This window comes from Apostichopus japonicus, chromosome 19, assembly GCF_037975245.1.
Source record: "Apostichopus japonicus isolate 1M-3 chromosome 19, ASM3797524v1, whole genome shotgun sequence".
Lineage (NCBI taxonomy): Eukaryota > Metazoa > Echinodermata > Holothuroidea > Aspidochirotida > Stichopodidae > Apostichopus > Apostichopus japonicus.
The window spans coordinates 28,668,434-28,690,746 of NC_092579.1; the positions used below are offsets into that span (position 1 = coordinate 28,668,434).

Here is a 22,313-nt window from a genome sequence, read left to right on the forward strand (position 1 = left end):
GTCACAGTAATTCACGTATAGTTGTAAGTAACGCATCACGGTAAGCGGCATAGCACCAAGGGGTTGAAAGGGGGCCGGTGGGAGAAGCCTTGCTCGGGTCCCGGAGACTTAGGAGTAACCGGGTCTAAAAGAACGGTACACATAGCATCTTGTGTTCATAATTGACTTGTTCAATATCATCAAGACTGCATGTGGGAACCGAGTCTCATTGTACTAATGTGGTCTGGCAACTGCTCGTCTTGCCCGTTCTATGGGTCCCAACTAATCCTTGGCCCCATCTCACCCACCCTACCCCACCCCACCCACCCCACCTCTCCATAACCAAGTTAGTCGTTACGCCGCTGCTTTAGAGAAACCAACTGTTAAGTATAAGCATATCAACAATAACCAATGTAGGGGCAGGCAGAACTGAAGGTTTCCCCGAGCCAACCTGCATTTCAAGTTTTGTGGTCTTCAAGTTCCGAGTTGATTGGGGAGGGGGAAGTTGAATGGGTTTATTTTTAATTTTAGAGGGAGGGGTGGTTTACTCCTCGTCTTTACACAGTCACTTACCGGGCTTACAATTCGGGCCATCATGTATACGCCGCGATTTGCATAATAAGAACTATATAAGCTTCATCATTCTGCATACCTCAGTGTATTCACGGGATCCTGCGTGTGTATGAGCTCTCCAATATACGTATAAAGCAATCAACGACATTCCTTTGACCGTGACAGATAATGGATATCATCCCCGTCCATGCTATATAAACTACAAGACCGTTCAGTCGTTCTAAAATGAATCTTTCCTCTCTACAAGATCCCTGGATGTGTTAAGGTTTGTTGCCCATTAATAGCTATATTCGAGCATATCATTCATCTTCTTACCTGCTTGGACTTGAAATAAAAGCGGCATATCTAAGGGCTCGACTTGTTGTTTTAATACTATCGGAAACTGAACGGTGAGTTCGATCGCTCATGAAGCAAATCAAATCAACAGATAAGCTTTGATAATGATCGAAGTACCAGATGAGACTTAGAAGTTCATCCTGCAACAAGGAAGCAAAAATATGATTAAAACACATGAAATCTATATCATCACTGCTGGGGAGATATGGGTTTTTAAGTTTCCCAACACTTTCTCAACTATTTTATATAGTATAACAAACAGGTAAAGAATATACATAACAAAGACGTTTTTCCAAAATAAAAGTTGGTTTCCAAAGTACATCTCGGTCGTTATGGAAGTACCTTGTGCAAGTTAAAGTATTTACCAGGTTTAACCCCCCCCCCCCCTTCTCGGATGGGAACTCATTTATTGTACGTGTATCTGTAATGGACCCTAGTTTTGTCCAACGTATAAGTTGCCGGCATTTTACATTTATACTTGATATATAAAGTAAGGCCCATATCATTCAGTAAACTCATCGAAGGTGATTTAACTGTAATGTATAAGCTAGACTTGTAAAAATTAGTGCAGCATCACTATAGTGCAAGTACCACTAGAATTCATTAGTACAAGTTCAAGGCTCAAAGTGAGAGGGCGAGTACTTAATCTTGTACTAAGATCCATGCGATGTTTATAAGATATACCTCGAGTTTGAGTATATACAAATCCAACAGGGCGAGGACGAGTACATACAATTATGCTAGAATATGAGTACCAACGAGGACTCGTTACGAGAGGCAGAAGAGTACTCAAGGTTGATTCGGGGGGGGGGGGTGGGAGAAATCATTTCAAATAGTGATAAAAGGTTTCCATATCATGTCGTGTATATGACGTGAATTGGGGTAAAGCATTGAGTTACAATTTTACACGAATAACGTGTGATAAGGTCCTTGTTAGAGAAAACCGGTATATTCTGTGTTCGATTCTCTTTCAGATTCGAAGAAACTGCTCCGGGAATTATGTAACTTCAAATACAAATTGAATTGCAGAATTATGCGGTGACATGCATTGGTCTCTGTTTTAAAAAAAAAAATTATCGGAATAAAAGATAGCATTTCATAACCATTCGCCTATTCAAAGCGCACCAGGTATACAGGCTGACAATGTTCATAAGAGTTACTGATAATAAAACGGTACGTGTGATTACGAACGCAAACTGTCGGAAAGTGGGAAAAAGTTGTGTCCAGATCCAGTCGAGGTAGATAAATTATTTTATATGTATGACGTCACCATCAGGCAGTGTTTGATTAATTAACCTTAAACAATGCACACACCCAAAAAAACGCAATACAATATGATGTCCCGAATAGACTCTTTTGTATATATAGGCCTGAAACGTAATATCATTTTACTTTAAAATCCCAAATAATCTGCACAAGTTTCACCAAATTTTCACTGATATCATGCAGAATGCGAACGAATGAAAAATTTTTAAAAATGTTGGCAAGCGGTTCATGTCTCTTAAAGACACCTGTAACCATGACAATAGCTCATTGCTGGCCGTTGCGTGACATTGTGTGGTAAATATCACCTACATTAGCAAGCCAGGTTTCTCGAAAATTACTTCGTCTAAAATACCAACGATTTTAATAAGAAAAAAAAATTGTCACTTTGATGAATTTGATGAATTTAATGAATTTGATGAATAAACAAACTTGATTTCATCATCATTTGCTGCCGTTGTTTAGATGAAGCTCTCTGGGAAAAAAATAGAGCAAAAACTAGGGAGTTTTTTTTTTATCAGCCAGACTAGAAAGCACTATGGCGTTCAATGGACGGTTGTTGTTAAGTGTAGCAAACTCATATACAGCCAAACCTGGTTGTCCGGCCTATCACTGTAGTATAGCAGACATACCGAAGGGCGTCCAATTATACATTGTGTGAATATCTCACGAATAGTGCAGACAACTATATGAGGCTAACAGTTACGTCCCAATGTCCCCTCATAAGAAAACTAGCAACATGCCCACCTTCCTACCCCCCCCCACCCCTTGTGGCCTCCTCCCGCATTGACTAACGAATTCGTAGTCCTACACTTTACTTCAAGTTCTTGAATACTGCGCTAACACACAAAAACTTTTTCACGGAGCCTGAGTTCAACATTTTGCAGCCCGTGCATCAAAAAATTCCGGGCAATAAAGAGTTTAAAGATTAAATTTCTTGGCACCAGAGCTTTGGTTTTCCAACAAATTCCATCGAAACCAACTTGGGTGACGGCATGGTTGAAAGAAAGTTCATAAAGGATTTTTGATGTTTTATGGTTTTCATGGGTCTATACCCCGACTGAATTTTTTAACTCGTGACATAATAATTATAAAAAAAAAAATAATAATCTCAACCGATCGAGGACCATGACAGGTAGCGTCACGCTGATATTGGGCATGAGTCTCCGGCTGTCTCGCTCTCCCCTCTGTGGTTACCAGGTATGCATGAAGTCTACACGCATATCATGTACAGGTGGTGGGCATGCGGCCGGAAAGCTTGACACTTTTTGGCATGTTCACATGCACTTGTGTTATGCAATCGCGCACGTAAACCGGTGACGGTTGGAAATTGTTGAACCCTCTCCGTGACTGAAGTGACATCGGGGGTATAAAAAGTCATAGTGACTATGATATGAGCAAGTGAAACAAGACGAGTTTGTTTGTTCGTTTTACAGGAGACACGAACACAAACTCCACCATCATGATTGGTCTATACCTTACAGAGATATATACTGTAATGAATATATGCCTCCCCTAGCAGGCATAAGAAAAAAATGTTATCCAATTTTTGAGATTTCGCAGGGTTTAGTGCTTCTTTAATAAAAAGACTCGAGGCAGAAGTCTTGACCAAGTCTAAAATAGGACACTATCGAACGATATTTGATTATTTTCCTGTTTGTTTGCTAGTTTTTTTTGTTTTTTTTGGTTTGTTTTTACTTTAATTTATTACATTATTTTATCCTTTTTTTCCTGTAATAGAGATGGGTTTTGCCAACTCTGATGCTAAACTATATTGAATTCTAAACGTGACACAAATTACTGACATTGATTCATTTTCAACCGTACTGTTCGGTATTTCACCTAGCTTGAAGAAATATGAAGCGCCGAGAAAGTGTTTGAGAAGTGAAAGGTTTACTAACCTCATCATGACACTCTGACGTCATGAAAATAGTTATAAAAATAAAAATGACAAAACTCCAAGATACGAGATTTGAACCACGATGCCTTCCAAATGGAGCACTATTTGCATTAATTAGCTACGTTGGGGATGGGGTGGGAGTTTGGTGGGTGGGTGGGGTGTTCATGACGAGTATTTCATATAGGCTAAACTATAAAATGACAGCTTTAACAGACACGTCTATACTTTAACTAACACCTTAGTTACAGTGTATATGTTCCGCGCAATTTACCGATCTGCGCTATATCTTAAGATTGCGCTGCGCGTTCTTAAAATCCTATAATTGCGCACCGATCTGAAGATTGCGCAAGGCCCGTCTTGCGCGTTTTATCGATACTGCGCTATCTTGCGATCGTAGCTGTATGGAGTATCTGAATCAAATGATGGTGTCGGTACCTCATTAATTTTCTGCAACACTCAACTGACGTCATCATCAATCCTATGGGATGCCAAGGTGGAGATAATTCAGATCAGTTCGTAGGTATTATAAGTACTTAAAGGGACGGCTATAGGCAGTTTTTTTTTTTCTTAAATGTTTTTCTTTATTTCGCAATAAAAGTTGTATAGCCTACAAAAAGAGTCCCTCTAAAACATCAGTTTTCATTGGGCATGTTGATTTCCTTTTTGATAGGGATCAATTTTGTCTAATTCATGCATGTTCTAAGAATTATTCATTAGTTTTTCAGGTTGAACTGTGACACTACTATAGGACAGCACTAAAGAAGATCAGCAACCAGTCTCCTTTTTCAGTCGGATTTCATCATTCTTATTAATCGATGTCCTCTCTGTCTAAGGATCTATTAAAACACATCCTGTCAATGATTAGAGTTTAAGAAATTCATGTAATAAAAAAAAATCCTGTCAATTGTGTTAACAGGTTCTTTATTTACAGTACAACACATAAAAACTAAAAACATTGGAATTCTCAATGCAGTGGCTGGCAACATTTATACAATATATAGATAATTTCAAGCTTACAGGATCATACAATGTATGATATTCGTCTTCATTCCCAATGTTAGGCCTAGTTTTGGCACTCAGCACTGGTATATAGCGGGTGCCGATCGTAGCTGACAATGTCGTCTAGCAGAAAAGCTTTCTCTTGTTGCAATTTACTTTCACATTGCGAAGAGAACAGTAAATAGGAGAAGCCAAAGTCAACAAATGATGGATGGAAGCTTTAACTTTGTTTTTTTTTCCAGTATTTGCAATTCACATTTCGTTTTTCTTAAAATAAAAAATAGTACCGAAATTCGGTCGGAAAAGACCGATTTCGGTCTAAAACCATTTTTCGCCATTTTCGCGAACGTTTAAACGAACGAAAAATCGGCTGTTTAAGTCTTTAAACGAAAACTCACAGCCCTAATGGCTACCCATATTTATTCATTTTGTGTTGCGTAGAATTTGGTGTGTTTGATATAAAGAAAAACCTTGACCCTTCCTGCCATGTTCTTTCCCGTATAGGCCTACAGTTAACACTAGCAGCTTGCTATTAACAGCTTGCGCAATCTTAAGATCGGTGCGCAATTATAGGACCCTAAGAACGCGCAGCGCAATCTTGAGATAGCGCAGATCGGTAAATTGCGCGGAACATGTACATTGCAAGCATAAGCGTGTGTTATATGCTGTAACAAAATCCAATTTAAAGATTAAAAAACGTCTTCCCTAAAATATTACTCTTTGTTTCTTTTGCAAAATGATGGGGATGGAGCAGTTGGTCGAGGGGGGGGGGGGGTGGAGGGACTAATTGGTTGTGTGTTTTTGTACTTTCATTTTGAGAGGGTGATTTTCACAAACTTGAAGTACAACTTACCCACACATCGGGTTTTTTTTTGGGGGGTTCTATTTTTGAAGGTGTACTTGAATCACCTTAAAATTATGAGGTCAGACGATTATGACCTAACATCCCCTCCAGCTCATCTGTTGATCTATTTATACTTCTATCTAAAACTCAAGGTCGTTCATGTAATCCACTTATAACTTGTCTGTTTTCTCGATTTTATCTGCTCCAAGTTTTCAAATGTTATATATAGCATCGGAAGAAATACATGTTGAAAGAATAGCTTTTTTTTTTCTTCAAAAAAGGAAAAAAAGAATACGAGACATCTACTGGTGTTAATACACAGTGTCCTAGTTTTTGCCTGCTGAAATAAATAATATCTTGTCAACTTTATTTTAAATGTCATATTTCAGAGCGGTGGAGGGGGCGGGTGGGGGGGGGGGTATCAGTGCAGATGGAAATTCTGTCCACGTTTCAACTCAGACTTTGCGGCCATTATGTTATAATTCCTCCCTTAGTCCGTATTTGTAGAATATCTAGTAACAAAGTTAAAACAACTGTACCATCTAAAAGCTCCGCGTGCGTAGGTGCAGCTCTTAAGAACTAGGATGTTTTTGATCTACACTCGCGAGGTCAATGCGATGTCACTTCTACGCTTCCTTACTGTTTGGCAAGGTTCCCTATATGTAACGTCACCTGAACTGGCCTAGAACTTAACTACAGTAGGGGGGGGGGGGAGGGGGTGGGAGGAGGAAGTAAACGGCCTTGAGACAAATATTATCATATACAAATAAAATAATCATCCACGACAGGCATGGACACCAATTTCTTTACACTGTGAAAATAGAGACGCGGAAAGGGGTAGTAGGCCTAGACTATTATTTCTTCCGTTCTCTTTCCTGTTTTTTTCCTTATTCTTTTTTACTTTCTTATTCGTTTTCTTCTCAAAATAATGAGTTCATTGCCTTTTTTTCCCCCCTTCAGTTCGGTGCTCAATAATATGTGTTTATTTCAAAGATTCTGGCGAAAATAATGAACCCACTTCTTGAAAAACAACCTAGTTCTGAATAACAACTAACAACTGGTTTCCATTTCATTGTCCCGACTATGTGATAACATTGGTAGTGATCGGCGCCTACCTCGATGAAAAGTAAATAACCACATATGAATATTCATAATAATAGTAAACAATCATAATAATTGTCATTCAAAGTTTGGGACGTTGTCTGATCTTGGCGTTATCTAACGGAGACAAAGTTGCCTACATTGTCTTGTATACACCGGTAACTCTATACCAGTTAATCAGAATGTGCCCGCTGTTTTTTCCCCTCGTGTTTCGCGACTTCCCTCTGAAAATAGTTGCATGGGTGCATGATAAGTCACATATTTGATTAATACTACCATAAAGGGGTGGTCCTGATGGGGAGGTTGGTCACTATAACATTTACTCACGCAAAGAGTTATTCTTGATTGGACTTATAAGTAACACGGATTAGATCATATGTTAATTTAAAAAAAATACGGTGTTTGAAAATTATGTAACCAACGGGTCATATTTTTATGGACAATGGGCAAGTACATGTTGGTATTTGTAGGACACACGGAGAGAAACATTGAACATGTCAACAGCTTATGTGTGTTGAAGGAAACGTTTACTGTAGTATAATTAACAAACGAAAAAGTTAGAAATACGCCCCCTGGTAGGACACGCACGTATATCTTCGATATTAATAACTGTGGCTTATATAGCATACACAACATGAATGCCATATTGATATACAAACTACATCATCAAAAGTTAAATGGTCTAAAAGTCATTTAGAACTATTTCTTTTGACTTGATAAACGCTACCCCATCAGTGGAAAATCTGAAACGTTGGCCATTCAATGTAGGTCCTACATATGTTGAGTTTTTCCATAACTTTCCGGACCATAACGATTGAGAATTTTAGCAACTGACGGAATTCCACACATGTTCGTTACTTTGTCAACAAACCTCAAGGGTTAACACACTTCCCAAATTGCGCTTCCAACTGGGCCTAAAAGTGGGTATACAATTGTGGGTCCAATTTATCGCCTCAAATGTTTTTAATAATCACATAGACATCTATATTTGTCATTAGGCATCCGTCTACAACCAACTCCTGTTTGGTAACAAACCTAAAAAAAAAGTGTTCTCTCATTTGCCTGTTTTATCACTTTCCGACCTATAAAGATGCCAAACTATATGATTAATGTATATAACGTGTTCACTCTGCATGCTTTCAATCTTTCAACGAAGTCACACGAACGCCACCCCCTCGCGTTGGTGAGATCTCTCACCGTAATCCGTCTGAAAACATTTTTTGTTATATATTTTTTCTTTTCTTTTCTTTTCTAAAAGTGTCATTCAATATATTTAGGCTTGATCACTTACCCCCTTCAAACATCTAAAGTATAAACAATGTCGATCGGGTTATCTTATGATATTTGTGTCTGAGATGTAAACTAAACAGAAGACTTGGGTGGGGGGGGGGGGGTGGTGAACGAGGAGGGGCGGGGAGACAAGAAAGAAAGAAGAATATGATGGAAATGAACCGTCATTGTGGAACAACAGTTTGTGCACGAGTTGCAAATCTATACCAGGTCAAGAGATTTGAAGTGAGTCCCTAACCTACTTTTGTTTAAAGTCACGTCGAGGATAAGACCTTTCCATTTATTCATGACATCCCTGGATAAAAACCGCTGGGGACATCGTTGCCTATGATTGCGCTCAGATTGCACGTAATATTTCAACGTTGTTTTATATATGTCAGGGAGTACCCTCTGCACCTGCATGTTTGCAAAAGTAGGGTAAAACGTCCCAGGGAGCCGATCATACGAAGACATATACACTTTCCAACTGTACAAACAATAAGTAGGTTAAAAAGTGTTTCATCAGTAATCAGCAATTTTAAAGAATAACAAATATATATATATATATATATATATATATATATATATATATATTATATAGGACAACATAATAAATTAAGTGAAACTATTGTATAGGTAATAGGTATTGATTATCGTGTATAGTGTAGGAATGCATGCACTCTTCGCAGCACCCTAATCACCCTCCTTTCACCCCGTATATCTTCACTGGCGTCGGTACCCAGGTTGGCCCCCGGGGCAAATTGTGTCACCGAGCCCCGATTTTGTTTTTATCTCAAAACATTATCAAACTCAGAAGACACTAATCTTTGTCCAATATTTTTTTTGGTTCCACCAATATCTTCCAATCGTCCTAACCCCACTCCCCGGCCGGACCCCGATGATGTCGTCCCTGACCTCCTCCTCATCTCTATTCTCATCAGGCCTGAACATCCTCACCTAGTAGTTCGATCACACATTTCTTTGGGAGGAAAAACTCCGTAGGTTTTATAATATTGGTTGCCAACTGCAAACCCTGCTTTAACTTTAGCCTGCGCTGCTAGTCCTTGTTTTTAATCATTTGGAATGTATTAGTATTTTTCTTTGCTTAATTAATAAAGCCTTTCTGTCAAAACGTCTTCCCAAATATGTATGATGAATGTCATAGTACCTCTGGTTAAAATAAAATATGAAATCGTTTTTTATTTAAGCATAATTATGATGCGTGAAATGTATCCATGTGCGTACCGTGCATACGCAGGCCCGCGTGCAGCTATGCATACTATACGGGATCATTACATCGTTCAAGTTTAAGATCAAGGACTTATCAACGAAGGTTGGTGTGACGTCATGCATAGTATGGCGAACTGCTGAATAGTTTTTCACATATTGTTGATGCCAATAGTCTATCCTCCCCGACCCTTAACTTACCTCTTCGCCCGGAATACCAACCCCTCTCTTCGGAATCCCCCCCCCCCTCTCCTCTCCGCCTGCTTCACGCACGCACACCTTTGCTTTCAAAACAACAACCTTAAAACAGTTTTTATTTTAGTACCTTTCATAAATCCTTGTCCATGAACTGCGTGAATCTCTGAGTATAGCGTATATTGTTATGTTCGTTCCACTAATATTCATCGCGGCGATATTTTTTAATTGAGAAGGAGTAAAGCTTCCAATTTTCTAATATCCTTGCAGTGGGAGGTCAAGAAACGCTTGGGTTTCCATTTCTTATTCTTTTTTCCCCGGCCAGAATAGAATTAACACAAGGTCATTTATTTACAGGGATCTTTGTCAAAACAAGATTATCAACAAAATAGCAGGATAACAAACAAATAGAAAACGGAAACATATTCGTCTTAATACGCTTAAGTACTTCCTGAACAATATCAAAGGTACATTCACAAAGGCAAAGACGTACTTGAGGGCGGTGACCGGTGTAATATATATATATATATATATATATATATATATATATATATAGTTAAACTAATCCCCTATTTCCTGTCGTAGAGGTGTCACTTTAAATACAGCACGAAACGAAGCTGCGTGTGAGCTTTCTGAAGTCGCTTGTCACCGTTGATGTATCATATACTTACCGATATCATAGTTTATGTTTAACACGAGTATACATTCCCCTGACTCCAGGGGGTGGGTCAGACACCCTGGGTTCATCATGGATCAGATGGTTACGTTTGTTGTCAAAACGTCAGTTTCTTTTGTTTGAATTTCGTGAAGTAAAAAAAAAAAAAACATATTGGAAGAAGAAGGCGAAATGAGAAATTAAGAAGTAGGTTCTGGTATAGTGTTCTGGTATAGTGTGGTTCAAAAACATATGCAAAACCGTTAGGTGTGCTTAGTATCTCTAAATTTGAGAATTAGTTGCATCAGCGGAGGAGAAAGCTTGTCAAAATTTCATTCGTTTTGGTTTGTGTTCGTAAAGTTAAAAACTTGAAAGCAAGAAAAGAAGAGGGAAAGTGTATACCTCCATCATATTTAAGGGTCCTGTAGTGTTTTATAAAGTATCTACTAGTATCTGAACTCGTTAGTTTTCCCGGCAAATACAGGCAACTACAGGAAATACAGAAAATACAGGAAACTAAAATGGTCTCCTTCAGAAGCTGCTTGATATTCTACCCTCGTCTACAACCCATCAACACACCTTATCCCTACCACCCAAGCACCGTCTCCTCTCCCCCCCCCTCTTTCCATGGAGTTGTCAGAGATCCGTTAAGGCTACATTGATGATGATGATGATGATGATGATGATGATGATGATGATGATGATGATGATGATGATGATGATGATGATGATGATGATGATGATGATGATGATGATGATGATGATGATGATGATGATGATGATGATGATGATGATGATGATGATGATGATGATGATGATGATGGTGATGGTGATGATGTGATGATGATGATGATGATGATGATGATGATGATGATGATGATGATGATGATGATGATGATGATGATGATGATGATGATGATGATGATGATGATGATGATGATGATGATGATGATGATGATGATGATGATGATGATGATGATGATGATGATGATGATGATGATTGATGATTGATGATGATGATGATGATGATGATGATGATGATGATGATGATGATGATGATGATGATGATGATGATGATGATGATGATGATGATGATGATGATGATGATGATGATGATGATGATGATGATGATGATGATGATGATGATTGATGATGATGATTGATGATGATGATGATGATGATGATGATGGTGATGGTGATGGTGATGGTGATGTTGATGGTGATGGTGATGGTGATGGTGATGGTGATGGTGATGGTGATGGTGATGGTGGTGATAAATGTATAGCAGACGTCGAGAGAATCCCTTATTCACTCTTGTCCATATTACTTTTGTACCGATGTATCCGGAACTTTATCAAGATTACACGTGGTGGCAACGAAGGCCTGTGTGACTTTAAAGGCGTAACACTCCCTTGATAAGCAATCTCTGACATCTCCCAGCTTTTCCACGCAACAAACAGACACGCACGCACACAGACACACACATTATAAGGCTTCGCGTACACATCAGTGAGGAACGTGCCGTCAAGCACATATACACGAGTAGGCTACCTCTTCTGCCCTTTGGGGGGTAACTTCCGCAAATCTCTTTCGACGAAGTTTTATCTTTGGAGTTTTTGATTTGTCAGGAACTTTGGTATTAGTAAACACAGTCAAAACCAGTGCACGCTATTTCCTGCAAAACTTGCATGGTCTATATATTTATCTATAGGTTTATTATTATTTATTATTTTTTACAATAAATGTTTACTTACGCCATTCTATTTCAACAACAAGAAAACCTTAGCGTGCTTGCATGTCCATAAAGTTCTACGGGGGTTCATTCCACTAAATTTGAAGTAGACACGGCAGAAAAAAAAAACAATGCAGAAATTAACCACAGGAGTGCTTAACTGCTGTTTCAAAGTCGCATAGTACAGTCGGGATACCAAACAGTTGGACCCAGGAAGAATATAGTGTCAACCATTTTCTATCGCGTATACTGTTTCAATAGGAAGCTGTTTTTGAAAATGACATTGTCCTATAGAACAGAAGTTTGTCCCATCGATATACAAACATCCCAAACTGTACATGGAATATTTACTTGCAGAATGTGTGTGGGCAATTTGGTCAGTCATTAGCCATGTTTATGGAGTTTGTATTGTCCCCATATTTTACACTGCAGGTTAGAATAATGAAAGAAAAAAAAAACTTTTAAAGAAAACCTAAAGTTTGAAAAATTTGAAAATTTTCCAAATTGACCCCAAAAAGTACAATGTTTGAAAGGTTACATTCATTTGACATCGATTAAGAACTAGCTGCTTTGGTACGGATTGGTAGGACTGTTTGGTAGGACTGTAGTAAAAATGTACCGTACTCGTATACACTCGCGCTTAGAGGTTTGTACTCGTACCTAAGGGGACTTATACTAATGAAGTTGGGACTCTACTACCACGATCCAGTCCACTATGTTCCAAAAAAAGGTTTGCATCTTACCTTTTCCGAGGCCCTCGATTATTTACACAAGCTGTTTTGTCTTCTTTTTTTAAATGCAAATATTATTGAGATATAAGCTGTTATAAAATTTTGTATGATGTGAACAAAATTCGAAATCCAAATTTTCAGCTCAATTTTTCAATCCAACTTGATTGAAATTCTGATTGCAATTTTTCAATCAGTGTATAGCTCGGCAAGTGTCTGATGCGAAAAAAATCAAAAATATCATATAAAAGGTAAACACACATTTAGTACTTGTTTTTTTTTTTTTTGTTATATTGGAATAGTTTAGTTGACAAAAAATTTTGACCCAAAAAACAATAATAAAAAATAATAATAAAAAAATAATAATAAAAAAAAATCTAAAATTGTTTATCCATATCTCTTTTATATCGCGAACAAACCTCAGAAAAATTTGTAAAGTTGCGTGTCTGTTGTAGCTTAGTCACGTTTTGCTAATTCTCTCTCTCTTTCCGGTTTTGTTTATGGAAATGATTTATCCTGCATTTACTTTAGGTTTAGCTTTTGTGTTACTATAAATAACCGCGCAGGAAGACGATAACGCTGACGTAATGCTGATGTCAGGAGATTTGCCTGGTTTTGTTCGATATCATTTCAATATAAAAAATGCTTAGTTTCAATTTGTTATGTTGTTACTTGTAAAGGTCAACAAATAACAATATATATATATAAAAAATAAAATAAAATAGGCCTTACATAAACAGGCAGACAAACAAACAAACATTATTTTACTAATAATCAATCACAACTTCACAAGATCATGAATTGTTTTCGTGAATTTTTTAGGAAATCTTTGCGACGTCCCTATTCCACCTACCCATCTCCTATCTTCCCTTCCTCACCCCCTCCCCCCCCCCCCGCCCGCCTGATCCCCATACAAACTCAAGTGACAATAAACTGTAAGATAAGTCTTTGTTTAGCACGATGAAATAATAAGATGTAAATAATACATACGTAACGTAGCCATGCATGTAAGGCCAGAATTTTATGAGTGGTGTGGGTGGTGGGCAGGGTGGGCGGGTCGGGCGTGGAGAGAGAGAGATGGGAGAGGTGAGTGTGAGGGGAGAGGAGGGAGATATAATTATCAGTAGGAGGTATAACTACGAACCACCACCTTCCGATACCTGTTGCGCAACGATTTCCGTAGTCCGACATTTTGTTACGTCCAGTTGTGTACAAAATATATGTTCACACCATTCGGTAAAAAACTCGAAACACTTGCACGCAGTCTCTTTTGTTCGTGCTTAACAATAGAAAAAAAAAAGATATTGTAGTTATTTTTTTTTTATTATTTCATTGGCTCATTGCTAAGCTTGCAAATCTTAACTAAACAAATACCCTGTCACGCAATTTTGAAATTAAAGGCACACATCGATATTAAATTAAGCGTAAACCTTTGATAAGTGTGTAAGATTTCTATAAGCTTTGCCTGTATTTGATCACACGCCATTTAAACAGATCCGTCCTATTGTTTGCTTATAGAAGTAATAATACAAGCCAATCAGTCCTCATTTAAGAAGAAAGAAAAAAAAACATTAGTGGTTTTATGTATAGTGACGTGTGATTTTGTAAATTATGGCTTATAGGGAAAACATTTGTTTCATTTTCAGCTAAGGTCGTTTGGAAAAGAAAAACACGACACCCAAGAAATAATTATTTGTTCATTTATTTTTCTTATTTGTGTGTGTGTGTGCGTGTGTGTGTTTGTTACCTGTTAGGCGCGTCTGTAGGTTATGGTTGAGCTGTAGGGGTGGAATGGTGGCGGAGGGGGTATGGGGGGTTGTGGGGGAAAGCGGTGGGTTGAATCTGATAATTATAATTTCTTACTGTGGTATTTATCACATGGAGAGAATGAATTTTCTTGTACAGATCTCTTTCATATTATCTTAATCTCGATTTCTGTCTGTAAACATTTATAATCAGGCGACAAATGATACTAGTATATCCACTTCCCCCTCACGAGCACTTTTTTATACCCCATGGTTCCGTACTCCCATCAACCGCCCCCTCCTCCGCACACACACACAACAATAACATGAGATAATGCAAAACACAGATACATATTTCACGCATGTTTATCGTACATGCTGCTTTTTCTATCACGTGTTAATAAAAATGCAGTGATCATATGCAGATAAATTTTCCTGTAAAATATCTTACGCAAGTATTTCAATTTTAAAGGGTAATATAGTTTTCATATTTTAGATATAATTGGTAAAATTTAAGTTCTTTAACGTTAAATGAGATCAATATAAGCCCTCTCTTGACTGGATGCATAATTCCTTTCCATTAAATGAAAGCAACTCCGTAAGAGTATATCTTTAATTTCTTTATTTCTTTTTTATTTATTTATTTCTTTATTTCTTTCTTTATATTATCTTTTCTTTATTTTTATTATATATATATATTTTTTTATTTTTTTATTATTATTATTTTTTTATCTTTATCTTTATTTTATTAATTTCTTTATATCTTTAATGAGTATATCTTTAATTTCGTTATAAGCCTTTTTTCTGCACTCACTGTAAATTGTAAAACTGTGCACGGAGGAAGTTTCAATAATTCGCAACGCTTACACAAAAATAGTTAAAATATATTTGGAGAAATTAAAATTGTCAACTGTAAAATCGTGTGGAAAATAAGAAACTTGAAACTTTACTAGAACAATAGACAGAAAGGAACACCTTCTAAGAAATATTTTAATAAAGAATGAAGAAAAAGAAACAAACAAAACAAAACACAAGACACTTAAACGAACTTAAAATATACTTCAAAAGTAAACAGAAAGAACAATAAAAACAACAAATAACACACTTGTGAAAGCACTTCTCCAAAAATAATAATAAATAAATATAACAAAAAGGAAAAAAACAAACACTTCAGAATTATGAAAAATATTTGTAAACAAAGACTACAAACTATAAACACTGTACAACATAAAAAGAATAACGAAGACACAACGCAAAAGTGTTAACCACCCCGTCTTATCCCATCGCCCACACACCTAACCCCCCCCACCCCCCACCCCAAATGAGAAACATTCATCAAACAACTTAAGAACAATTATAAAGAAGTAAAAATAACGTATAATAATTAATGAAATAAATTTAAACAAAACAAAAGACTTAAAATAGTGAAAGGACAAACAAGAAGAACTTGAAAAATATTTGTAAACAAAGACAACAAAATATAAACACTGTACAACATAACAGCAATAACCAACACACTGAGCAAAAATGTAAACCAACCTCATCCAACCAACCAACAACGACCCTCACCCTTAAACAAAAGAATTAAGAAAAATATATAATAATTAACGGAGAAAAAGGGGCTTCGACCTATCCAGATAGTGTAATTACTTTCTGTTAAATGTCTAGATATTATTAATATATACGTTATAGAGTTGTATTGTTCCTTTAAGCAATCGCGTTTGTATCAATATACTATAGCATTGCACGCATTGGTTTACAGCGAGTCCAAAGGTGGCACACTATGCAAATACTGGGAATACCACTTATAAGCAAGGTGCTTTTAGCTGGTCCCTCTGTGGTACCTAACTATTTACAAAGTTCTACTTGACATGTTCCTTCTAATAATTAACAAACATGATGGAAACAAAACAAATATGCGTGTGAAAAAACAATCTGCTTTTTAAAAGAGAAAAAGAAGGAAAGGCCAAACCGGTTAGGGAAAGAAAGAAAAGGAAAAAAGAAAGAAAGAATAAAAGAAGAAAAGCCTTCTTCACACGCGAGGTCATTTAGACTAAATACGTTACCGTAAGTTCTGTATTCAGCCCTCACACGCAACTCTTTTGTACAATTCAGTCATTAATTGTTCAATTGAACAATTCCATCACGGTGGTCATTGACATACCTGTTCGTCTTTGCGTATCCTTACGGGGTCTCTCTATATTTTTCCCCTCTGTTTTTTTCTCTTGTAAAATTGAAAGTATCAATTTTTTAACGGATGCTTTCAAGTACCATACACGTCTACACTACTGATCGACTGATTTATTAAGACAACTTTTCACGTGTGTCGTAATGATGCCATAAAATATATTGACCAATTTGTTCATTTATTAATATATCTGAACTAAAACTGTAAATTTATATTCCTAAATATAGATAATATAGACCTATATTATTAAATTGTCTATCACTTTTTTTTTAAGCGATGTATGGTGTATTTTATTTTTAATCAGTATCCCCTGGTGATCGGTTGATAAAGAGTAATGTTTATTAGTAATAAAAAAAATTAAAACGATTTATTTGTTTAGAATTTTTTTCAAGTGGGTCTATCGTAATGACGGACTAATTTTTCATGCTCCATAATGTAGCAGAATACGAAGAAAAAAAAGAGAAAAAGACACACGAGTAATTTTAACCATTATTAACACCCCCCCCCCCCACCCGAAAAGAATGGACTAGAAAATATATTCTTCAAAACTCTTTGTTTTTGAGGTTGCACTCTACATTTTTTCGCATAATTTTATGATCATGTGATCAAGTCGATCATGGTACAGCCAGATTATGATAAATTTAACACAGAGATAGAATGCAGCTTTATAGCAGAAATACAAACACACACGCACACACACACATACACACACACACACTTACTTCAAAATAACCGTTACTTGTATAGCGTGATACCGCTTTAAGATAACAGAAAAAAGGAGTGTTTGTTTTTTAAATCAAACGAAAATGGGAGCAAGTAATAACTTAAAGTTTGTCTTCTTACGGGACAAACTTGATCCTGTTTAGCAAAAATAATATACAACTTGCGAATTCGCAAAAAGTATATGCAATATATTACGAGTGTGGCATGTATACACCGCCGTAGATACTCCGTGCAGCAACTTCCCTTATATTTTACCTGAGCTTGGCGTGACACCTTTGCACGCAACTCATGAATAAGTCATCGGAAAGCTTTTATTCGTAACACGCGAACCTGGGGATAGCGGCTTATCACAAAGCAGTTCAGTGAGCAAAAGGTTACCTAAGTTGAAATTGAACTGGTCCGTTTCATCGCGCTGTCCTCGGGCGGATTGTCGAATCAGAATCCAAACCAGTGTGATTTCGCAATAACACAGAATCAGCTGGCTGGATAAGAACAGGCTGGTTTAAAAACCGAGCCACACTGCAAAAGTTGCACTTGCTCGTAGCGGTACATGGCGCTAGCTTTTATGCCTGTAAATTATTTTATATCGAACGCGGGAAGACTTATAACTGAAAAATAAGTTACATATCTGCATTCCTGGTAATTTGACCAACTCTTAGCCATTTCTTGAAGCTCAAGAATATATCTATATGTATATAGATATATAGAAGTTTTCGCTTTGAACATCTTCATTTCTTTCAAAGAGGTTGTTATTTACATCTGTTTTTAACTCGTTCTATATCCATCTCCCAAACATGATGTTGGATGTGAGCGCAGCAGCTAACCATCAATTTCACCCGGGTAATGAGCAACTCGGGCTAACCAGCGTGTCCGTGGCGCTGATTTTATGCTCCGCTCTTCTGTTGGTGGTGGGCAAGTCGAAATCGTGGAAACAGTATAAAACTGAGCAACAGACCGTCAGTCACACCACACATGGCGGCGCCAGGCCTGTCCCGGGACCACGAGGAATTCCCATATTTGGGAATATTTTCCAACTTGATGATAAGATTCACGAAAGTTTCATGAAACTTGCCGAAGTCTACGGGGACGTCTTTCAAATTAAGATCGCTTCACGGAAAATCGTCGTGTTGAACGGAACCAAGGCAATCCACCAAGCTCTGGTCCGACAAAGTACCGACTTCGCTGGACGCCCTGACCTGCCGTCCATGTCCGTCATGGACGAGACTACCGGCCGGGCTCTCACTTTCACCACTCACTGTGAACGCTGGCGTCTTCACAGGAAAATCAGCGAGAGGGCCCTCCGACATTTTACATCCGGTAGACAAGTCGAAACCCTCCAAAGTAAAGTCATGTTTGAGGTTCAAAACTTGATCGACTTTTGGTCGAATAATAACGAAGACGTCGACGTCGTCTTGGACCCAGAGAGGACATTGCAGCTGTCGGCAAGTAACGTTATCGCTTCTTTTCTATTCAGTAAGCGTCGCGAACTCGACGATCCGGAACTTTTAAGTCTTTTGAATTTACAGAGAGGGTTCTCCGACGTCTTCTCGACCGCAAACATGGTCGACTTTATGCCGTGGCTTTTACATTTAGCCCCCAAAGTCTTCAACAATTTTAGAAGTTACCTGAATCAGTTCAAGTCGTTCTTCGATGACACCATCGAGGAACATTTAGAGGCGCACGCCCCGGACGCGGATGGTGACATCATGGACTACATGTTAACTCTCACCGATCACATCGACCAGGAAGAGTTACGCAGAGTCGGTTTAAACCACCGAGAGGTTTTAGCGGCAACTTACGATTTTTTCGGTGCCGGTTCCGATACCGTTCCAGCGACCTTGATGTGGTTGTTATCGTACATGGTGACACATCCCGATATTCAAGAAGCGGTGCACAGGGAGCTCGATTCTGTTCTCGGCGACGATAACCGCAGGACACCGCACCTCAACGACCGAGATTGTTTACCGTTGACGGAAGCTGTGATCGCCGAAGCACAACGTCACGCATCGGTAATCGCTTTAACCATACCTCATTCGACGACACGTGACACAGTCCTTGGCGGAGGATACGATTTTGAGATTGCCAAGGATACGATTGTGTTTGTGAATCTCCACTCTGTTCATTATAACAGAACGGTTTTCCCAGAACCGGACAAATTTATTCCTCAAAGATTTCTACACGAAGATGGTTCCATAAACAGAGAAATGACATCTCAGCTTGTTGCTTTCGGGGCAGGTAGGAGAAGATGTATCGGATCAGAGATTGCCAAAGTCGAACTATTTCTTTACTTCTCTACACTGATGCAAACTTTTCGGTTTAGTTGTCCAGAAGGTGAAACGGTGAGTTTGCAAGGTACAAGCGGGTTGGTATCAAAGCCTGTCCTTAAAAGTCTCAGGATAAAACGTCGATAAAGAAAAAAAAAACACGGACAATTGAGAGCAAACAAATTGGTTTAAATCATGATGTTATTCTTTCTTCGTATTTTAAAATTGTTAAGAACTTGAGTCCTTTTTCTGAAAATACAAAAATAAATTTAAAAAAGTCTTTTGCATGATTATTTCGTATTTTAAAATAGCATTGTTTTATCATTTGTATTTTGTTTAACACGTCTTGGTAAAGTATTTCTTCAACTTTGCAATCTTTACCCGAGTCATGAAAACAGTAATAATATTTTGTCTTTCATCTGACTCCATATATGTCATCATTGTATATAATAATATCAGTTGCCTATATATCAATGTGTATTTCATGCTATCAGTATGTAAGGATTATGCTATTAGCATAGGCTCAAGACACTGCTATGTTTTCCGATATTTTATAGCCGCAGTCTATCGATTCGATTTATATGATATTAATATATGTGTATTATTGTCGTATATGCTGCTGTATATATATAAATATATATAAATATATATATATATAAATATATATATATATATATATATATATATATTAACACTTATAGCAACGGGGGAAAGAAACATTATTTATGGACCAAGTAACGAGTTAGTTGTGTTCTGAATTGCACACTAAGGAAATTAAAGGAGTATACACACGTGTCGCACAAAAAGCTTACTTTTTGTAATTGATTCGATTTGACAATTTGAGGAGTATAGAGTTGTATATTAAGACATGCATGTTAATGAAAATAATGAAAACGGTCCAATGGATATTGGATATTGTTATATGTATACTGCGTATTAATTTCTCATGAATATTAATCACCATATGAATATAAATAAGGCTGCAGTCAACTGTAATTTTCAAAAACTATTCGTTGCTTATACTGAGATGATCCACCGACGATAACAGTTTTTGCCTTAACTCTTTTTAAAGAAAAGATTTTTACCATTTCTTAATGACCATTTATTGAAAAAAAGTATGCTACTGTTTTCCTTTAACGAAAATCTTTAATTTTTTTTCTGAATAAGTTTGGAATATATCATATTCTTTAGTATAGTACTTCGTTAGTATATATTCTTTAGTATAGTACTACGTTTTCACAGGATGTGACGTCAGAATGCGGTGAAAACAGCAAAGGCGATCTTCATCATCTAGCATCAGTAAACGCTTAGGAGGCTTCCTATTGATTATATGCTTGTTAGTCAACATACAAAACAGTAGCCTATAACGTTAAGTGAAAAACAAAAGGTTAAGAATTTTTATCAACTTGAAAACATTTGAAGAAGTTTTCATTTGTTTTTTTTTGTTTTATTTTTTAGTAAGTCACGTGATGTTATAATTAAGAAATTTCTTTTCAATGTTGTTGTTGTTATTATTTTTCACCATTAATCAGTATTACTCGATTGCAATATACTTCCGGATTTTCAAGTCTTGAAGTTACACACATAAAAGAATGCACAATAAACTTTGATAAAGATACAAAAAAAATCATAACGTCTAGAATTTTATTTGGTTTCTGTTTCCTTCTAACGACACCACCTATACTCCCTCAATAACCGAAATTTAAAAAAAAAATCATAATTGTAATAATTATAAAAATAAACGAGTTATAGTATTGGATAAGTTAATGAGGAATTTTACAGAGGAGCGATCTGATCAGTGTGTGGACTAAGTAATAGGAATATTGTACAGCTTATGTATCTTCATTCAATTTTATAATTGTTAGACGGATTGGAAGCACCCGTCGCAATGTTATTATCTGGTAGTACACCTCTTTCCTTGTTTTAGAGTGCCGAAGGATAAGTTGTCAGACCCACCCATCGACCACTTCCTACCCCTTTCCTCGGGGCACCAGTCCAACCGATGGTCTCGCGGCGTTAGCTTTTAACACTTTGTCGGTAAACATAAGAGTGTATTAAATGCCCTTTCAATTTGTCCCACGATTGAAATACCTAGGCTAAATACCCACCGACGAAAGTGTTCCGATGCCAATGTCCAGCCTTTTACGTTTCATTACCAGTTCCTGGTACCCCGGTCCACCCTTCTCTACCCCTTAACAATCCTTACCAACTCCTTCCACCCAGGCTTGTACACCTTCCTGCAGATATAGGAAGTAGTCGGTTAGTTAACTCAAACAAGATTAACAGACAATATTTGACACTGAGAAATATGCCTTTACAATATTTCTTTTCATCTGCTTCCCACACCGAAGAAGTTGACGGGTGTCACCATGATCTACCAGTTTTCTCCCTCCACACCCCCACCACCCACAAATCCCCCACCACCCTATTCCCACCCCAACCACTAACTCCCCTACCCCAACCACTAACTCCCCTACCCCAACCACTAACTCCCCTACCCCAACCACTAACTCCCCTACCCCAACCACTAACTCCCCTACCCCAACCACTAACTCCCCCACCCCAACCCCTTACTCCCCACCCCAACCACTA

At 37.5% G+C, this 22,313-nt stretch overlaps 2 protein-coding genes across 3 annotated transcripts in view; both read left to right on the top strand.

Annotated features, from left to right (window-relative positions):
- LOC139959340 (kynurenine 3-monooxygenase-like) overlaps positions 1–22,313 on the top strand; it is a 108,950-nt gene that overhangs the window by 63,767 nt on the left and 22,870 nt on the right. The window lies entirely within an intron of this gene.
- Positions 17,808–20,576, top strand: LOC139960219 (cytochrome P450 1A1-like). Its single transcript, XM_071958411.1, has one exon. The coding sequence runs from the start codon at positions 18,252–18,254 to the stop codon at positions 19,866–19,868; it is 1,617 nt and encodes a 538-aa protein (XP_071814512.1). The 5' UTR covers positions 17,808–18,251; the 3' UTR covers positions 19,869–20,576.